This window comes from Bombina bombina, chromosome 3 (assembly GCF_027579735.1).
Source record: "Bombina bombina isolate aBomBom1 chromosome 3, aBomBom1.pri, whole genome shotgun sequence".
Classification (NCBI taxonomy): Eukaryota; Metazoa; Chordata; class Amphibia; order Anura; family Bombinatoridae; genus Bombina; species Bombina bombina.
In genome coordinates, this window is record NC_069501.1 from 1,018,402,687 (window position 1) to 1,018,424,959 (window position 22,273).

The 22,273-nt window shown below is 40.9% G+C and overlaps 1 protein-coding gene across 1 annotated transcript in view; it reads right to left on the reverse strand.

The window, feature by feature from the left end:
* The window catches only part of B4GALNT1 (beta-1,4-N-acetyl-galactosaminyltransferase 1), a 407,445-nt gene that overhangs the window by 7,587 nt on the left and 377,585 nt on the right, over positions 1-22,273 (reverse strand). The window contains exon 10 of the mRNA XM_053705522.1: positions 3,438-3,675. Coding sequence (XP_053561497.1) covers positions 3,438-3,675 — 238 coding nt within the window. The remainder of the gene's footprint in view (positions 1-3,437; positions 3,676-22,273) is intronic.

Sequence of the window (22,273 nt, forward strand, 5' to 3'; positions counted from 1 at the left end):
ATTTTAACGAGGTACAATAGTTATTAACTATTTAATAACTACCTAGCTAAAATAAGTACAAAATTACCTGTAAAATAAATCCTAACCTAAGTTACAATTACACCTAACACTACACTATCATTAAATAAATTACCTAAACTACCTAAAATACAATACCCCCCCAACATTAAAACCCACCACCCAGACACCCAACCCTACTCTAAAACCCACCCAATTCCCCCTTAAAAAAACCTAACACTACCCCCCTGAAGATCTTCCTACCTTGAGCCGTCTTCACCCAGCCGGGCACAAGTGGACCTCCAGAGGGGCAGAAGTCTTCATCCGATCTGGGCAGAAGAGGTCCTCCAAGCGGCAGAAGTCTTCATCCAAGCGGCATCTTCAATCCAGCCGACGCGGAGCCATCCTCTTCAAATGACGTCCTAACGAAGAATGAAGGTTCCTTTAAATGACGTCATCCAAGATGGCATCCCTTGAATTCCGATTGGCTGATACTATCAGCCAATCGGAATTAAGGTAGGAAAAATCCTATTGGCTGATTGAATCAGCCAATAGGATTGAGCTCGCATTCTATTGGCTGATTGGAACAGCCAATAGAATGCAAGCTCAATCCTATTGGCTGATCCAATCAGCCAATAGGATTTTTCCTACCTTAATTCGGATTGGCTGATAGAATCCTATCAGCCAATCGGAATTCAAGGGACGCCATCTTGGATGACGTCATTTAAAGGAACCTTCATTCTTCGTTAGGACGTCGTTTGAAGAGGATGCTCCGCGTCGGCTGGATTGAAGATGGACCCGCTCCGCTCCGGAAGGATGAAGATAGAAGATGCCGCCTGGATGAAGCCTTCTGCCGTCTGGAGGACCTCTTCTGCCCCGATCGGATGAAGACTTCTGCCGTATGGAGGACCACTTGTGCCCGGCTGGGTGAAGACGGCTCAAGGTAGGGTGATCTTCAGGGGGTTAGTGTTAGGTTTTTTAACTATTTAATAACTATTGTACCTAGTTAAAATAAATACAAAGTTGCTTGTAAAATAAAAATAAATCATAAGCTAGCTACAATGTAACTATTAGTTATATTGTAGCTAGCTTAGGGTTTATTTTATAGGTATTTAGTTTTAAATAGGAATAATTTATTTAATTGTAGTTATTTTATTTAGATTTATTTAAATTATATTTAAATTAGGGGGGTGTTAGGGTTAGACTTAGGTTTAGGGGTTAATAACTTTATTATTTATTTTATTTTATTTATAAAATATTTTACCAGGAATGATACATTGAGATTTCTCTTGTTTTCAAGTATGTCCTGGGTCCACAAAACATTGCATTGATACAAAAGGGTACAATAAAATTCAAAAACAATAATAATACACAATAGATGCAAAAATTTTACATAGAACAGGTAAGAAATATATAATCAACCATGACAGGTGCATGGTGCTCGGTAGGAAAAGGGGATCGACCTGCTTTCTTTTTGTATTGAGGCAGCTAAATAATGTGCTGGTACTGGATTGGAGGTTATAGGAGGTGGCGGCGACATTAGCGGCAGCAGATTAGGGGTTTATAAGTATAATGTAGGTGGCGGCAGTGTCCGGAGTGGCAGATTAGGGGTTAATAGTATAATGCAGGTGGCGACGATGTCGGGGGCAGCAGATTAGGGGTTAATAAGTGTAAGATTAGGGGTGTTTAGACTCGGGGTTCATGTTAGGGTGTTAGGTATAGACATATTTTTTATTTTCCCATAGGAAACAATGGGCCTGCGTTAGGAGCTGAACGCTGCTTTTTTGCAGGTGTTAGGTTTTTTTTCACCCAGCTCAGCCCCATTGTTTCCTATGGGGAAATCGTGCACGAGCACGTTTAGCCAGCTTACAGCTACCGTAAGCAACGCTGATATTGAGGTGAGATGTGGAGCTAAATTTTGCTCTACGCTCACCTTTTTGCGGCTAACGCCAGGTTTAAAAAAACCTGTAATACCAGCGTTGACTTAAGGGAGCGGTGGGAAAAAAAAAGAAGCGTTAGACCCGCAAGCCTTACCGACAAAAACTCGTAATCTAGCCGAAAGTTTGTGAAAAAGTTTGTGAAAAAGGGAACGATTTTTTTTATTTGATCGCATTTGGCGGTGAAATGGTGGCATGAAATATACCAAAATGAGCCTAGATCAATACTTTGGGTTGTCTACTACACTACACTAAAGCTAAAATTAACCCTACAAGCTCCCTAATTAACCCCTGCACTGCTGGGCATAATACACGTGTGGTGCACAGCGGCATTTAGCGACCTTCTAATTACCAAAAAGCAATGCCAAAGCCATATATGTCTGCTATTTCTGAACAAAGGGGATCCCAGAGAAGCATTTACAACCATTTGTGCCATAATTGCACAGGCTGTTTGTAAATGATTTCAGTGAGAAACCTAAAACTGTGCATTTGGCGGTGAAATGGTGGCATGAAATATACCAAAATGGGCCTAGATCAATACTTTGGGTTGTTTACTACACTACACTAAAGCTAAAATTACCCCAAAAAGCTCCCTACATGCTCCCTAATTAACCCCTTCACTGCTGGGCATAATACATGTGTGGTGCTCAGTGGCATTTAGCGGCCTTCTAATTACCAAAAAGCAATGCCAAAGCCATATATGTCTGCTATTTCTGAACAAAGGGGATCCCAGAGATGAATTTACAACCATTTATGCCATAATTGCACAAGTTGTTTGTAAATAATTTCAGTGAGAAACCGAAAGTTTGTGAAAAAGTTAACGATTTTTTGTATTTGATCGCATTTGGCGGTGTAATGGTGGCATGAAATATACCAAATTGGGCCTAGATCAATACTTTGGGATGTCTTCTAAAAAAAATATATACATGTCAAGGGATATTCAGGGATTTCTGTAATATAAAGTGGTTTGGAAATAGCAAAGTGCTACTTGTATTTATGGCCCTATAAAAAAAGCAAAGAACATGTAAACATTGAGTATTTCTAAACGCAGGACAAAATTTAGATATGATGAAAATAATGGTATCTTTATAAAGTCAATTTAATGGCGAGAAAAACGGTATATAATATGTGTGGGTAAAGTAAATGAGTAAGAGGAAAATTACAGCTAAACACAAACACCGCAAAAATGTAAAAATAGCCTTGGTCCCAAACGGACAGAAAATGGAAAAGTGCTGTGGTCATTAAGGGGTTAATTACAATGTGCCCTGGATTGCATTTTATGTCCTACACTCCACTAAACAAAGCCTTTTCTGGAAAACCTGTCCCAGCTTCCAGTATAGTCTCAAGAGCAATAAACTCAATGCCAAAAGGATATTAGTACATGTATATACTATTTATTTGTTCACCTTAGATTAAATAAATCTTGTTTGGAGTCAATATTTTTAACGACTAGACATAGATTCTTGTGTTTCCATTTTAAAAGTTTAAACAGTTAAGACTTACCAAAATGCCCAACTCTTGATAATCTTGGGTCAAAGCCAACTTGCCTAACTTTGTCTGTTCGTGCAAGGAAGAAGTTGACCACTCCATCAGCTACCACACAGTTCGGAAAGCCCTTGATAGCATGGTGATAGCCCCGCTGTGTAATGAGACAGTCACCTTCCTCGCCTCCAGGAATGACACTAAACTTCTGTCGGAAGGAAGCTGCATATCCTGTAATTTCTCTCACAGCGCCCCCTACCTGTGAAAGATGGTAAATTTATTACAAACAATTTGAAAAAAAAAAAAACATAACACACAAAAACAAAACACTGAATTATAATGTGGAGTCCAAAAAAGTAATTTAGGCAAATTTGGAAAATATCAGTAAAAAAACTGCAAATAATATAGAACAATTTATGGTTATAATTCACATTCAAGATGAAACAGAGATAACATTCCTTAAAAAAAAGGAAAACACAACACTGCAAGCAAAATAGATGAAAACAAATACAGACCACTGCCACCACAATTGACAAAACATTTGATACACTTTTAATTGTCAAAATCAAACTCTCTGGAGTAAAGGAGATACTCGCTCCAAAAGAAAACATAATTTATGCTTACCTGATAAATTCCTTTCTCCTGTAGTGTAGTCAGTCCACGGGTCATCATTACTTATGGGATATTAACTCCTCCCCAACAGGAAGTGCAAGAGGATCACCCAAGCAGAGCTGCTATATAGCTCCTCCCCTCTACGTCACACCCAGTCATTCGACCGAGAACCAAACGAGAAAGGAGAAACTATAGGGTGCAGTGGTGACTGGAGTATAATTTAAAAATTTAGACCTGCCTTAAAAAACAGGGCGGGCCGTGGACTGACTACACTACAGGAGAAAGGAATTTATCAGGTAAGCATAAAACAGAATTTATGTTTACCTGATAAATTACTTTCTCCAACGGTGTGTCCGGTCCACGGCGTCATCCTTACTTGTGGGATATTCTCTTCCCCAACAGGAAATGGCAAAGAGCCCAGCAAAGCTGGTCACATGATCCCTCCTAGGCTCCGCCTTCCCCAGTCATTCGACCGACGTAAAGGAGGAATATTTGCATAGAAGAAATCATATGATACCGTGGTGACTGTAGTTAGAGAAAATAAATCATCAGACCTGATTAAAAAACCAGGGCGGGCCGTGGACCGGACACACCGTTGGAGAAAGTAATTTATCAGGTAAACATAAATTCTGTTTTCTCCAACATAGGTGTGTCCGGTCCACGGCGTCATCCTTACTTGTGGGAACCAATACCAAAGCTTTAGGACACGGATGATGGGAGGGAGCAAATCAGGTCACCTAGATGGAAGGCACCACGGCTTGCAAAACCTTTCTCCCAAAAATAGCCTCAGAAGAAGCAAAAGTATCAAATTTGTAAAATTTGGTAAAAGTGTGCAGTGAAGACCAAGTCGCTGCCTTACATATCTGATCAACAGAAGCCTCGTTCTTGAAGGCCCATGTGGAAGCCACGGCCCTAGTGGAATGAGCTGTGATTCTTTCAGGAGGCTGCCGTCCGGCAGTCTCATAAGCCAATCTGATGATGCTTTTAAGCCAAAAAGAGAGAGAGGTAGAAGTTGCTTTTTGACCTCTCCTTTTACCAGAATAAACAACAAACAAGGAAGATGTTTGTCTGAAATCCTTTGTAGCCTCTAAATAGAATTTTAGAGCACGAACTACATCCAAATTGTGCAACAAACGTTCCTTCTTTGAAACTGGATTCGGACACAAAGAAGGCACGACTATCTCCTGGTTAATATTTTTGTTAGAAACAACTTTCGGAAGAAAACCAGGTTTAGTACGCAAAACCACCTTATCTGCATGGAACACCAGATAAGGAGGAGAACACTGCAGAGCAGATAACTCTGAAACTCTTCTAGCAGAAGAAATTGCAACCAAAAACAAAACTTTCCAAGATAATAACTTGATATCAACGGAATGTAGGGGTTCAAACGGAACCCCCTGAAGAACTGAAAGAACTAAATTGAGACTCCAAGGAGGAGTCAAAGGTTTGTAAACAGGCTTGATTCTAACCAGAGCCTGAACAAAAGCTTGAACATCTGGCACAGCCGCCAGCTTTTTGTGAAGTAAAACAGATAAAGCAGAAATCTGTCCCTTCAAAGAACTTGCAGATAATCCTTTCTCCAAACCTTCTTGAAGAAAGGATAGAATCTTAGGAATTTTTATCTTGTTCCATGGGAATCCTTTAGATTCACACCAACAGATATATTTTTTCCATATTTTATGGTAGATTTTTCTAGTTACAGGCTTTCTAGCCTGAACAAGAGTATCAATGACAGAATCTGAGAACCCTCGCTTTGATAAAATCAAGCGTTCAATCTCCAAGCAGTCAGTTGGAGTGAGGCCAGATTCGGATGTTCGAACGGACCTTGAACAAGAAGGTCCTGTCTCAAAGGTAGCTTCCATGGTGGAGCCGATGACATATTCACCAGATCTGCATACCAAGTCCTGCGTGGCCACGCAGGAGCTATCAAGATCACCGATACCCTCTCCTGTTTGATCCTGGCTACCAGCCTGGGAATGAGAGGAAACGGTGGGAACACATAAGCTAGGTTGAAGCTCCAAGGTGCTACTAGTGCATCCACTAGAGTCGCCTTGGGATCCCTGGATCTGGACCCGTAGCAAGGAACCTTGAAGTTCTGACGAGACGCCATCAGATCCATGTCTGGAATGCCCCACAATTGAATTATTTGGGCAAAGATTTCCGGATGGAGTTCCCACTCCCCCGGATGAAATGTCTGACGACTCAGAAAATCCGCTTCCCAATTTTCCACTCCTGGGATGTGGATTGCAGACAAGTGGCAGGAGTGAGTCTCCGCCCATTGAATTATTTTGGTCACTTCTTCCATCGCCAGGGAACTCCTTGTTCCCCCCTGATGGTTGATATACGCAACAGTCGTCATGTTGTCTGATTGAAACCGTATGAATTTGGCCTTTGCTAGCTGAGGCCAAGCCTTGAGAGCATTGAATATCGCTCTCAGTTCCAGAATATTTATCGGGAGAAGAGATTCTTCCCGAGACCAAAGACCCTGAGCTTTCAGGGGTTCCCAGACCGCGCCCCAGCCCACCAGACTGGCGTCGGTCGTGACAATGACCCACTCTGGTCTGCGGAAGCTCATCCCTTGTGACAGGTTGTCCAGGGTCAGCCACCAACGGAGTGAATCTCTGGTCCTCTGATCTACTTGTATCGTCGGAGACAAGTCTGTATAATCCCCATTCCACTGACTGAGCATGCACAGTTGTAATGGTCTTAGATGAATACGCGCAAAAGGAACTATGTCCATTGCCGCGACCATCAAACCTATTACTTCCATGCACTGCGCTATGGAAGGAAGAAGAACAGAATGAAGTACTTGACAAGAGCTTAGAAGTTTTGATTTTCTGGCCTCTGTCAGAAAAATCCTCATTTCTAAGGAGTCTATTATTGTTCCCAAGAAGGGAACTCTTGTTGACGGAGATAGAGAACTTTTTTCTACGTTCACTTTCCACCCGTGAGATCTGAGAAAGGCCAGGACAATGTCCGTATGAGCCTTTGCTTGTGGTAGAGACGACGCTTGAATCAGTATGTCGTCCAAGTAAGGTACTACAGCAATGCCCCTTGGTCTTAGCACCGCTAGAAGGGACCCTAGTACCTTTGTGAAAATTCTTGGAGCAGTGGCTAATCCGAATGGAAGTGCCACAAACTGGTAATGCTTGTCCAGAAAGGCGAACCTTAGGAACCGATGATGTTCCTTGTGGATAGGAATATGTAGATATGCATCCTTTAAATCCACCGTGGTCATGAATTGACCTTCCTGGATGGTAGGAAGAATTGTCCGAATGGTTTCCATTTTGAACGATGGAACCTTGAGAAATTTGTTTAGGATCTTGAGATCTAAGATTGGTCTGAATGTTCCCTCTTTTTTGGGAACTATGAACAGATTGGAGTAGAATCCCATCCCTTGTTCTCCTAATGGAACAGGATAAATCACTCCCATTTTTAACAGGTCTTCTACACAATGTAAGAATGCCTGTCTTTTTATTTGGTCTGAAGACAATTGAGACCAGTGGAACCTCCCCCTTGGGGGTAGCTCCTTGAATTCCAGAAGATAACCTTGGGAGACTATTTCTAGCGCCCAAGGATCCAGAACATCTCTTGCCCAAGCCTGAGCGAAGAGAGAAAGTCTGCCCCCCACCAGATCCGGTCCCGGATCGGGGGCCAACATCTCATGCTGTCTTGGTAGCAGTGGCAGGTTTCTTGGCCTGCTTACCTTTGTTCCAGCCTTGCATTGGCCTCCAGGCTGGCTTGGTTTGAGAAGTATTACCCTCTTGCTTAGAGGATGTAGAACTTGAAGCTGGTCCGTTTCTGCGAAAGGGACGAAAATTTGGTTTATTTTTAGCCTTAAAAGACCTATCCTGAGGAAGGGCGTGGCCCTTACCCCCAGTGATATCTGAAATAATCTTTTTCAAGTCAGGGCCAAACAGCGTTTTCCCCTTGAAAGGTATGTTAAGCAATTTGTTCTTGGAAGACGCATCCGCTGACCAAGATTTTAGCCAAAGCGCTCTGCGCGCCACAATAGCAAACCTTGAATTTTTCGCCGCTAATCTAGCTAATTGCAAAGTGGCGTCTAAAGTAAAAGAGTTAGCCAATTTAAGAGCGTGAACTCTGTCCATAATCTCCTCATAAGAAGAATCTTTATCGAGCGACTTTTCTAGTTCATCGAACCAGAAACACGCTGCTGTAGTGACAGGAACAATGCATGAAATTGGTTGTAGAAGGTAACCTTGCTGAACAAACATCTTTTTAAGCAAACCCTCTAATTTTTTATCCATAGGATCTTTGAAAGCACAACTATCTTCTATAGGGATAGTAGTGCGTTTGTTTAGAGTAGAAACCGCCCCCTCGACCTTGGGGACTGTCTGCCATAAGTCCTTTCTGGGGTCGACCATAGGAAACAATTTCTTAAATATAGGGGGAGGGACAAAAGGTATGCCGGGCCTTTCCCATTCTTTGTTTACAATGTCCGCCACCCGCTTGGGTATAGGAAAAGCTTCGGGGGGCCCCGGGACCTCTAGGAACTTGTCCATCTTACATAATTTCTCTGGAATGACCAAATTGTCACAATCATCCAGAGTAGACAACACCTCCTTAAGCAGATCGCGGAGATGTTCCAATTTAAATTTGAATGTAATCACATCAGGTTCAGCTTGTTGAGAAATTTTCCCTGAATCTGAAATTTCTCCCTCAGACAAAACCTCCCTGGCCCCCTCAGACTGGTGTAGGGGCATGTCAGAACCATTATCATCAGCGTCCTCATGCTCTTCAGCATTTTCTAAAACAGAGCAGTCGCGCTTTCGCTGATAAGTGGGCATTTTGGCTAAAATGTTTTTGATAGAATTATCCATTACAGCCGTTAATTGTTGCATAGTAAGGAGTATTGGCGCACTAGATGTACTAGGGGCCTCCTGTGTGGGCAAGACTGGCGTAGACGAAGGAGGGGATGATGCAGTACCATGCTTACTCCCCTCACTTGAGGAATCATCTTGGGCATCATTTTCTCTAAATTGTTTGTCACATACATCACATCTATTTAAATGAGAAGGAACCTTGGCTTCCTCACATACAGAACATAGTCTATCTGATAGTTCAGACATGTTAAACAGGCATAAACTTGATAACAAAGTACAAAAAATGTTTTAAAATAAAACCGTTACTGTCACTTTAAATTTTAAACTGAACACACTTTATTACTGAATATGTGAAAAAGTATGAAGGAATTGTTCAAAATTCACCAAAATTTCACCACAGTGTCTTAAAGCCTTAAAAGTATTGCACACCAAATTTGAAAGCTTTAACTCTTAAAATAACGGAACCGGAGCCGTTTTTATATTTAACCCCTATACAGTCCCTGGTATCTGCTTTGCTGAGACCCAACCAAGCCCAGAGGGGAATACGATACCAAATGACGCTTTCAGTAAGCTTTTTCTATGTATCTGAGCTCCTCACACATGCATCTGCATGCCTTGCTTCCCAAAAACAACTGCGCATTAGTGGCGGAAAATGAGGCTCTGCCTATGATTAGAGAAGGCCCCCAGTGAAAAAGGTGTCCAATACAGTGCCTGCCGTTTCTTTAACATAATTCCCAAGAATAAAATAACTCCTCAAAGCTATAAACTATTAAAAATGCTTATAAATCAATCGTTTTAGCCCAGAAAAATGTCTACCAGTCTTTAAAGCCCTTGTGAAGCCCTTTATTCTTATTTAATAAAAATGGCTTACCGGATCCCATAGGGAAAATAACAGCTTCCAGCATTACCAAGTCTTGTTAGAAATGTGTCATACCTCAAGCAGCAAAAGTCTGCTCACTGTTTCCCCCAACTGAAGTTAATTCCTCTCAACAGTCCTGTGTGGAAACAGCCATCGATTTTAGTAACGGTTGCTAAAATCATTTTCCTCTTACAAACAGAAATCTTCATCTCTTTTCTGTTTCAGAGTAAATAGTACATACCAGCACTATTTTAAAATAACAAACTCTTGATTGAAGAATAAAAACTACATTTAAACACCAAAAAACTCTAAGCCATCTCCGTGGAGATGTTGCCTGTGCAACGGCAAAGAGAATGACTGGGGAAGGCGGAGCCTAGGAGGGATCATGTGACCAGCTTTGCTGGGCTCTTTGCCATTTCCTGTTGGGGAAGAGAATATCCCACAAGTAAGGATGACGCCGTGGACCGGACACACCTATGTTGGAGAAATTATGTTTTCTCCTGTTAAGTGTAGTCAGTCCACGGGTCATCATTACTTATGGGATACCAATACCAAAGCTAAGTACACGGATGACGGGAGGGACAGGCAGGATCTCTATACGGAAGGAACCACTGCCTGAAGAACCTTTCTCCCAAAAACAGCCTCCGAAGAAGCAAAAGTGTCAAATTTGTAAAATTTGGAAAAAGTATGAAGAGAAGACCAAGTTGCAGCCTTGCAAATCTGTTCAACAGAGGCCTCGTTCTTAAAGGCCCAAGTGGAAGCCACAGCTCTAGTAGAATGAGCTGTAATCCTTTCAGGAGGTTGCTGTCCAGCAGTCTCATAGGCTAAGCGTATTATGCTACGAAGCCAAAAGGATAGAGAGGTAGCAGATGCTTTTTGACCTCTCCTCTATCCAGAATAAACGACAAACAGGGAAGAAGTTTGTCGAAAATCTTTAGTTGCCTGTAAATAAGAACCGGATTAGTTATAGAAACCAATTTTAGCAAAGGATTGCACTCATTAGCAATGGATGATTAACCCTTAATATCAGAAAAAAAGCGTATAACAATTGACAATATAAGCGTTTTTATCACAGTCAAGCACAGTCTCACAGGTCTGCTGTGAGTGATTACCTCCCTCAAAACTAGTTTTGAAGACCCCTGAGCTCTGTGGAGACGTCCTGGATCATGCAGGGAGAAAAAGGCAGACTGTGACTGAATTTCTGATGCGTAGTAAAAGCGCCAAAATAGGCCCCTCCCACTCACACTACAACAGTGAGGGAAGCTCAGTAAACTGTTTTAATTTAAAACAAACGACAGCCATGTGGAAAATAAAGCCCAAAACAATTTTCACCAAGTACCTCAGATAATTAAACGATTTAACATGCCAGTAAACGTTTAAAATCTAATATATGAAATGTCATTAAAAAGCCTGCTGCTAGTCGCTCACACTGCAAGTTAGGCTAAAAGTTATATGCATACAGTATTTTCCCAGTGAAGTGCCATTCCCCAGAAATACTTAAGTGTAAACATATATACATATCAGCCTGATACCAGTTGCTACTACTGCATTTAAGGCTGTACTTACATTATATCGGTATTAGCAGTATTTTCTCAGTCAATTCCATTCCTTAGAAAATAATATACTGCAACATACCTCTTTGCAGGTGAACCTGCCCGCTGTCCCCTGATCTGAAGTTACCTTACTCCTCAGAATGGCCGAGAACAGCAAACGGATCTTAGTTACCTCCGCTAAGATCATATACAAAAAACTCAGGTAGATTCTTCTTCAAATTCTGCCTGAAAAGGAAACAACACACTCCGGTGCCATTTAAAATAACAAACTTTTGATTGAAGATATAAAAAAAACTAAGTTTAATCACCACAGTCCTCTCACACATCCTATCTATTAGTTGGGTGCAAGAGAATGACTGGGTGTGACGTAGAGGGGAGGAGCTATATAGCAGCTCTGCTTGGGTGATCCTCTTGCACTTCCTGTTGGGGAGGAGTTAATATCCCATAAGTAATGATGACCCGTGGACTGACTACACTTAACAGGAGAAAATTACTTTTGTTTAAAAAGCATTTCAAACTTTATAGTAATATTTGCCACAAGCGACTTTTGGAGTTTAGAAGAGGATACTTTTACTTAGTATTTATAAAGCTGTATTCATGATTGTTTTGAATTTTTATTTTTTATGTAATTGTATACATTTTGATTACGATGATAGAAAATATATAATTTGCCAACACTATTTTGGCAACATTTTTGAGAACAAAAGTACTTTTTTTATAATGAGATCTTATCATCTATCTGTCTACCTAATCAAGTGTTACAAGTTAAATGCTGTTTTCCAAAAGCTGTTTATATTAGACTACAAGGGGTCAATTTATCAAGCTCCGTATGGCCTTCAGGCTCGCGGGAAACAGAAGTTATGAAGCACCGGTCTAAAAAACGCTGCTCCATAACCTGTCCGCCTGCTCTGAGGTGGCAGGCAGAAATCAACCCGATCGGATACGATCGGGTTGATTGACACCCCCTGCTAGCGGCAGAATGGCCACGAATATTCAGTGGGCGGTATTGCACCAGCAGTTCACAAGAACTGCTGGTGCAATGATAAATGCCGAGAGTGTATGCTGTCGGCATTTATCGATGTGCAGCGGACATGATACGCTACATCGTAACATGTCCGTTCGCACATTAGTAAATTGACCCCCATGTCACTACAGATCCTGAAAGTTTGAAGTAAATTGACACTGTACATTTTGACATATTTAAATGTGAAAAACATTCTAGTTTTCAATATGGCTAAAGCTACAGTTAAAACTATCAAACCAGGATTCATGGACGTAGATCACATGATATAGAATTACACATGTTCAGCAGAAAAAAAAATTATGCTTACGTGATAAATTAATTTTTTTCATGGTGGTGAGAGTCCACAAGCCATTGCCTGTGGGATTCAACCCCTGGCCACTAGGAGGAGGCAAAGATACTCAACATTCCATAAGCTTTCAATCCCTCTCACCTCTCTGGTATCCTAGTCCAAAGCATAGCCAAGAAAAGAAGAAAAATAGAGAAGTAGGAAAGGACAAAACTGCTGCCAATTGGAAAAATAAAAAAAGAGCGGATCTCGTGGACTTACCACCATTGAAGAAATTAATTTATCAGGTAAGTATAAATTTTGTTTTCTTTCATAAGGTGGTGAGAGTCCACCTTATGTGGTATGGAATCTTATAACCAAGCTATAAAGTACACAAGAAAATGGGCAGGAGAGAATTTAAGGCAGACAGGCACCCATTTACCAGTCACTAAGATTGAAGTACTTTCCCCTCAAAAAATAACCCAAAAGAAAAGAGAGTAAAAAAAGACCAAGTTGCTATTTATTGCTCCGCTAGAAGTACTTTTTTTAGCGTGTTGGGAAGCACACCTATTACAAGTTGAAAGTAAAAGGTTTTCACTCACACGCTAACCTGATGTGTAAAAAAAGTTAGAATATTGTAACAGCGTTAAAATATTCCCCCATAGACTTCAATGGAGCGTGAAAAGTGGAAAAACCTAACACTCTACTCGCACGAAAACCCAACCACATTTTCTCAAGTGTGCTAACCCAACATAAAAATATTAATATTTCACATTCCAATGTTCTTTACATAGCAGAATATGTTATATTTATTCATGAATAAATATTTCTATATATATCTATATATATAATATGATAGAGAGCACTCTCACTTCCAAAGTCTATGCATGCCAGGGTACCAGCAAATAGGTATAAGAGATAAAGGAAGGCACTCATTGGTCTGGTCTTTTAATCAAATATTAGTTTTAATAACGCTTGATTAAAACTAATATTTGATTAAAAGACCAGTGAGTGCCTTCCTTTATCTCTTATATCTATATATATATATATAAATATATAATTATATATAGGTATAGCTATATACAGATATATATAGGAATATCTATTTATAAATACTTAGAACATATTTTTCTACGTTAAGAACAATGGAATGTGAAATATTTACAGTAAATGCATAGTTCAACACTTCATAAAACATGAATATTGCATAAATATGATTTTACATGTTTTCATCTACTTGACTACAAAAGGCTCCAATGCACGTAGATAGTGTTATTAGAAATGTAACTGTACTTTTAAATGTGTATTTGATGTGTTTTGTGACACTTTTTATTTGAGCGTAACAGTTAACTTGAGGTCTGAAGCTGTGCTATCCCGACGTGAGTTAAATTAAATTGCGCTCAACCTATAATATAAACAGCCCCTGTAAACCTGATATCACTTGCCCGCAACAGTTAGCGTGCCACTCGTGATCTAGTCCTTTGTAAAATTGAAAATTTCCTGAAAATTCAGACAAATATTGGTAAAAACCATGTTAAACACACCAGGAAGGAGAAACAATTAATTGAGAAAAGTCCAAACTATTTTGCACAAAACTTTTATGAAATATGAGCTCAATCTCTGGGTCATTAAGGATATAAACTCAGAGGTAAAGACCAATTTAAATCTCCACAACTAAATTTGCATGATCAAGCTTAAGCAAACAGAATTACTGATTTGTTAAAGTGCTTGGTTTTAAAGGGGCACTGAAGTAAAAATAAAGCTCCATGATTCAGAAAAGGATGCAGTTCCAAGACACTTTCCAATTTACTTTCAATATCAAATTTTGAACAGTCTTTTTATATGCACACCCTCCGAGGCATCAGCTCCCTCTGAGCCTTGGGAAAAGCTCACAGGGTATGCCTATTCTAGTCTGTGATTGGCTGAGAAAAAACACATTTGAAATTCAGAGTGTTATTGCATTGTCTTTTTATCATGTCAAATATGCAATGCTACTAAATGTTCTGGAAAAACATCTGGTAAAGAAGAGTAAAACAAAAGACCATAAGGTCTAAATGTGAACTAAGTTATGCTTCGTAACCTGGTATAAAATCCCTTGAGGGAAAACCCCTCTTCCAGATGAAGAAAATGTAAACTAAAGAAATTCGCCTCACAAAATGTACTCCTATTACATGAATGCAGAAAAGTTACAGTACTCTGTTTAATAAATTCAAGTGTCTTCTTGACTGCTAAGTATCTCACCTGAGAAAAGGCCAAATCTGAGAAGAAAGAAAATAGTACAAAGAAAATAAACGTTAACCTCACATTCTGGAAACCACTTCATGCTCTCTCCTCAAATCCAAAACTGTATCAATACTCAAGAGACTGGCGTCAGTAGAAAATATTGTCCAAAAAGACAAATAAAATATGCCTCCAGAAAACTGGAGTGGAGATAAACCACTAGACTAGAACCTGTTTTAAGAAGGAGTTCAAGGATTACAGAAAGCATATTGTAATTCACGCCCAAGCAAACAGCAAGTAAAATTAATATGGCTAATATAGATTGAGCAAGGGACATCTGATGGTGAAACCATTAACCGGAACTTCCATTTAAAGAATAAATAACAGGGAAAAAAAGCAAGCTGTTTGAACTTGAATCTTCACAAAGACTCTCAGAATAAAAGTCAAACTGAGGAGAAAGAACTTTCTAAAAAGAGACTCTCCACTATGTCTATGAAGAACATCAGTAAACTGTTGTGGAAAAATACAGCTAAAAAGAAAACACAGAAGTTATATTATAACCAACAAAAGAGTTCCCAGAACCTAAACAAAAAAATCTGGGAGCTAGAGTAAGGGTTTCATAGGAAGAGCCACAAACAAAAGGATTTGCCTAAAAGGACAAATTTAGGTACTGGAGTTGATCCTTTAAAATAGGAATATGAAGGTAAACATCCTTCAACTCCATCGGGAACCCTGTAAATGAACCCTGATTAACTAGGATAAAAAAGATCAAAAAGAGTCTAACTTAAAAGTAGTAAGTCTGAGAAACCTGATAAAGTTTTGAGAACTAAAATAGGCCAAAAAGTTCCTTCTTTTCAATTTGATTTTAAATCAAATTGAATGTGTTTTTAAGTATCTGCTAAATGTTTGCTGCTAATGCCTCTTTTTTTATATATCGCTATTGTGATGTTGAACTGCCATGTCGAATGAATAACTTTGATGCCGCTGTCAGAGCTGTAATGACGATGGCGTAGCGGTTACCTGGATACTTGATTGGACAACGTCATGGTGACGCCAAGTAATGCCCATTCAGAGAGGCTGGTCCGGATTGCCACACTGGATTGGCCATATAGCAGCCAATTGAAAGGGAGTAGTAGCAAGTTAATGATACGCTCAGCAACTGTGAGCATAACCATTCATCCTCTTGAAAATGTCCGCTTAGGGTGGACGAAACGCGTTGGGTGCGGAGCTCTGTGTGGCTCCTTTGGAACAATCAAACAACAGGAATCAACTCGGTGTTAACGTACCGAAGGATACGAGAGATTGGTACTTGGACGTAGACACTAAGACGTTTTACTTTACTTTGCTTCCCTGATTGGGATACAGGCTTGTTACTTTTTTAATCTTGTAAGTGTTTTAACTGGTGTGTGTGAAATAAAGTGTACAAACGTCCACCTTAATATGGGCTTTCGCTTTTTTCTTTTTCTATAGGATTGCCGCATAGAGAGTGTTGGGTGGCACACCTCTGAAAGTAGCTGCAGCACCTAGGAATTTCCTGGGAAACAGATGAAATACACAGCTATTAATGGACATTTCTGAACTCTACCTAATACTCTTACACTCAGCCTGTGGAAGCGGTAATATTATTCCCCTCTGTGTTTGAGTAGTATTTGGGGATATATATACTGTTAAATATCTACTAACATCTAGTATTACATTTATTGTTTTTTTTTATCTGTAACGCTGTAAAACAAAACTGAAATGGTGTTACAAAGTTAGAGCACTAAGCATTTTTTAAGACAATAATGTTAATAAAAAGTTAAATGGTTAATTTACTACAGTTTCCAAGTGCACAAATGAACATTTACCTTTGAAACAGTTCCCCTTAAATAAATGCAAATCAATAAATGTGAATAAGAGGCATACAACACAATAAACAGTCAAACGAGTATAATATGTGTGGCTCAAGTCTGTGTGTAACCTGGTATGTCCCCTGGCTATGCTATACTTAGTAAAATATATCTACTAATAGGCTGCGGGCTCAGTGAGCGCTTTATAAATTCCTGAACAGCACCCATTCTACCGTGCTTACCAGCTTCAGAAAAGACTGTATCCAGCAGAGAAGCCCATCCAGAGCTGTGCTAGTAACAGCAGATGATTTTGAGAGGAGTACACTGATGACCCAACAGGAGCAGGTTAAGGGACAGGTCCCTGTGATAACTGTTGAATGCCTGTGACTGAATCCCCTAAGGAAATATGGGGCACAATCCGATATACGGCGTAGTTTTCTTGCACATCGGGGTATTACATATACTGTGCCGTTAGATGCTAAACTGGCGTAAGTAGGACAAACTGGCGATCTTCCGAAAAGTGTGCAAATACACATTTTACTCGTCGCAAGTAACTTACGCCTGTATTTTGTCCACGTAAAGTCTCAATAAAGAGTAGCTTTATGCAAATTAGGCTAACACTCGTAAAAATCAACCGCGACTCCATCTAAAAATGCGCCACGTAATTACGCTTTTCAAAAGTCATATATAAACCCATGCGCAGCCGCCATTTTCTTTAGTGTGTTTGGATGGTTCGTTGAGCTACAGCACACTACAGTGGAGTGGAGGATTAGTCAGAATAGAGAGAGAGGTGCAAACAGAGGAGTTAGGTCGCATTGTTGGTTGTTTAAACTTGTACACTTACACATATTTTTACATATTGCACACATATTGCATACATACATATACAAAATACACAACACTTTTTTTCAATTTTACAGTGTGATAGGCTGAGTGTTTGGTTGTGATTGTGTGTGATTGAACTGGGAGTGAGTGTGTGTAGTGTGAGGATGGCAGGGAGAGGTAGGGCGGAGGGGAGAGGAGTGGCAGAGAGAGGAGTATTGTAGAGGACAGGAGGAGCAGTGGGGTCCCCGTCAGGCAGTAAGTGGAGTGGGGAGAGCTAGAAGGGATGATGGGAGGGGAGATGCCCGAGAGCCCCAGAGACCAGGCACATCTAGAAGAGGGACAGAGGGTGCACATGGGGACAGAAGGGGGGAGGAGGGAGAGGATAGGGAGGAACCCACACCAGGGACATCACAGGGAGCAAGCCAGGTGTCCACAGAGGATGAGATGTCCAAACTTCTCATTCGATGAGAATGTTGCCCTAGTCCAGGCCATCTTGGACAATCACAGTGCCTTTTTTGGCCAGGAGAAGGGCAAAGGTGTTGCCAAATGGCGTAAAACAGCATGGGTGGCGGTAGAGGATGCCGTCAACAGTGTGGCCCCGCAGAGGAGGACTGTTGAGGGCCTTAAGAAGCGGTGGAATGACTGCAAGAGGCGGGTTAAAGAAAAGATGGGGCAGGAAGCTATGCACCAGAGGGGAACAGGCGGTGGTCCATCCCTGGACATAGAATACAACACCTGGCAGGAGATGATACGCAGGTCCCTGAGTGACTCAGGGGCTGCAACCACAGCACATCATTCTGGTGAGTAACATCCCACACACCAGTATTATATGTATTTGAGATATAACATCCTTTAATGTCACACATTCATGTACACAATGAGGAGCATGGTATTTGGCCTACTAACAAAAACATCTACAATTATATTTCACATTAATGCTACTTAACACAATGCAATTGATGATATGAGGTGGAATAGTGCAATACTAACATGTCTCAGAATAACACAGGCCACAAGCCACATGTAGAGTTTTCAGTAAATGGACACTATAGCCATCACAATACTTTTAGCTCAGAAAGCAGGTTCTGTGCCTACATCAGGCTAAAGTAAATTGTGTGACCATAGTGTCACTTAAAGAACACATTTTTTCCATCATTGACATGTGCACATAACTATTGTATGAAACACATACCTGTATACTGTGCAGATTAAAATCCCTCATATCACAAATCACAATGTGCACATGCATGTTATAGAGTTTGACATGAGAATGAGTATAGGCCCTAGCATGTATCAATGTACATTGTATGCCCACATGGACATATATATGACTGTACTAATCCCTCCTCTCATCATTTGACTCCTCCACAGAACCTCCTGTCACGAGGATGCAAACAGGCATGCCGCCACCTCCACCACCACCACCAGTCACAGGCATGCAGCCACCACCACCAGTCTTCAGGCAACCACGTGAACATTATGCTCACAGGCATGAGCAGGGTTGGATGGCTTCAGTTGAGGACCCGGAAGTGATGCCAACCCCATTGACAAATGACCCCTGGCAAGAGGAATATTCTTCTTTTGGCTTTGAGGGGGAGCCAAGTCAGCCACAAAGGGTCCATATATTTACCCCCCCCAACACAATCTCAGGGCAGTCATGGCTTTTACATACAGGGTATGTCACAAGAAGTGCCAACTGGACAGGCTGAGTGGTCACACACTGGTCATCAGTGAGACTATCAATCCACCCTGAGAGCTCCACCATCCTCTTGACTTGGGAGAGCTCCACCATCCTCTTGACTTGGGAGAGCTCCACCATCTGCAGATGAACATATAGCTGAAAGTACTCAAGCACCAGCAGATGCATCTGAAGATGTCCCACAAGCACCAGCAGATGCAGCTGAAGATGTCCCACAAGCACCAGCAGATGCAGCTGAAGATGTCCCACAAGCACCAGCAGATGCAGCTGAAGATGTCCCACAAGCACCAGCAGATGCAGCTGAATATGTCCCACAAGCACCATCAGATGCAGCTGAAAATGTCCCACAGGAAACAGCAGATGCAGCTGAACCTGCACCTCAAGCACCTAGAAGCCCTGCTGCTTAAGAACCTGTGGATGAATTGTATTCTCCCCTGGGTGAGGAATACATTTCACTCCAGAGGAGGCTCATAATAAGCTGCGAGAGCAGACAAAGAGGCCAAGAGAGGTTTCACAGGAGCCAAGAGAGGTTACACAGGAGCCAAGAGAGGTTACACAAGAGGTTACACATAGAGCTGCAGAGGGACATGGCAGCATCATTAAGTGGAATTGTTCAAAACCAGTCACAGATGATGAGAATTCTGTCTGATATGCAGATGGACAATAGATGGCGGGAACAAAATCAACTCTTGGGTGTGTTGATTGAGCACTTTACACACCAGCAGGACACTGCCTCCAGCCTATCATCTGTGGCCAGCACTCCAGCAGAAACATCTGAATCTTCACAAACCAGGAGAACAAGGAAATCCACTACAGTCACCTCAGCCCCCTCCAAGAAGCCTAAAAAGAAATAAATATTCTTATAGTTCACCAAAAATCTTGTCCTCTGTTATTTACCATATAATTGTCATCCACATCCATGTGAGGTGTGTTTTAGTACACTAATATTGTTAAAACATAATAAGGCCTGTGTGGAAATGGCCCAAAAAAGGTAATATTATCATGTTTATGACATATTCATGTTCTATAAACCACATCACAAAGTTGTGTATGAAGGGTACATATAGTAATATTCACTTATAAGATGTAAATCAAGGTTTCTCACATCCAATAGAAATTGACACATGGGCAGGGATAGGCATGAGCCAAGGCTGTGGCGGACATTTTCTAAAGTAAAAACCTTTAGTGAAGGACACCAAGGTACATTTACAATTAAAACTTTTATTTTATATTGCTGAATTTTATTATACTGATGCAGATACCACTGATCCTATAACCAGCCCTTGTCTAACTATACACATGTGCCAGTGTCACTTCTGTGTCTTTGTATAGAGCTGGGTGTAGCAGAAGATACACATCCAGTATTTCACTCAGGCTTTATTTATTCCATAACTTATCCCCCAATATTGCTAGCAGTCTCTTGACAAGCCACTAATTTTATTCTCACTAAATATTTTCCCTTTCATATTATTTAATCAGAAGGAAAAGATATACTAAGATTATGATTCACAACCTTACTATATATTTTCTTTCTATTTAAATACTACTTATAATAAACCTCAGGTGCTGGTTAAAGTGCTTTACCTTTGCATATAAAGCTCCAGGGACACAGTGGCAGCTTGCTTCTTGAATCTTCCCTCTCTCTCTGTCTCACTCAGAGTCATTTTCTGGTACTAAGCGGCATCATGTGGGAGTGGCCACAACCCTGCAAAACGTGGCGCCGCATGTGTTAAGGAGGAGTCAGGACCAGTATTCATCTGTCTTACTCCTACCTCCCCACAGCAAAATGGGCGGCGGACACTGCAAGGGCCAGTCACGAACACCAATGGGAACACCAGTGTCCGTGTACGGACACCTTGCCTATCCCTGCACATGGGTATATATGTATATATATATATAAATAATAATGTATTTACAGAAGGTGTGAACATAAGGTATAAACATCCATTTACATTCTTCTTAATGATAGTCAATAAATCATAGTGACCTAAACATGAATTAAACTAATGAGATATTTTCAGAAATTAGGGTGGTTAAGGGAAGGGGGGTGGGATGTAGCAGTTTCACTTACATGCAGTGGAAATCCGCAGTATGTAATTCTATGACCAGCTGCAGCAGGAGCAGCACCATGACCAGGGACCTCAGCAGCAACTATAGAATCAGCATGTATAGACAGAACAACAGGGGCTTGTAGGGCTTCCAGCACCCCTTGTGCCCCATGATGCACCCCTTGTGCCCTATGATGCTGCCTCTCTATGGAAAGCAGGCGAAACATGGTGGCTAATGAGGATGTGCATTGGCGGGTTTTTTAGGCTTCCTGTTGAGAGGTTGTGCTGTTTGTGATTGGTTTGACACACTTGCAGGGGCAGGATTAATAAATGCTTAGAAGAGGTTTAACTGTTTGAGATCAAGCGGCTAATATGTATGTTATTGAGCATGCATTTGTTAGGCCTTCAGAGAGTTACGTTGGTTTTTTTAGTCAGTGCAAGGGTTGCTCCGCCTGCAATTTGTGGCGAGATGAGAATGGAGTAGATTTTCTGAATTCTGCGCGCGTAAGTCCTTACGCTGTATATTGAATACCAAATTGCGCGTCTTTTCTATGTCAGTCTATGGGTAAAAAAAATACGGGCAAAGGCTGAAATATACGCGCGTAACTTGTATGCTATGCTGTATATGTAATACCAAAATCGCGTAAAGTCTGGCATCGCCGGCTTTTGCGGGCGACGCTGCATATCGGGTGGGGCCCATAGTGTCACTGCCTAGTACTCCATACAACTCAACAAAAGATATTTTGGTGCACATCCAACCACTTAAGTCCACTCTTTCATGGCATATTAGTATATGCTTCTGTCTGCCAAATATACTCAATAAGCTAGAAAGCTTCACACTGTGTAGACATGACTTGCTGCAGTGTGGAAACTGGTTAGTGTTAGGACCAGTCTAATATGGGACACCTTGTAAGTGGTGACTGGCTTAGCAGAATATGATCATATTGTGTGACTAAGATCCCATTTCATTTAAAGGCATTTTTTAAAAAGCAAAAAAATTTTTTTGCAGCATAAATATAAGTCAATACTATTGCAAGATGTTAATCTCAATTTTATTTGAACTATGTAAATATATTTAG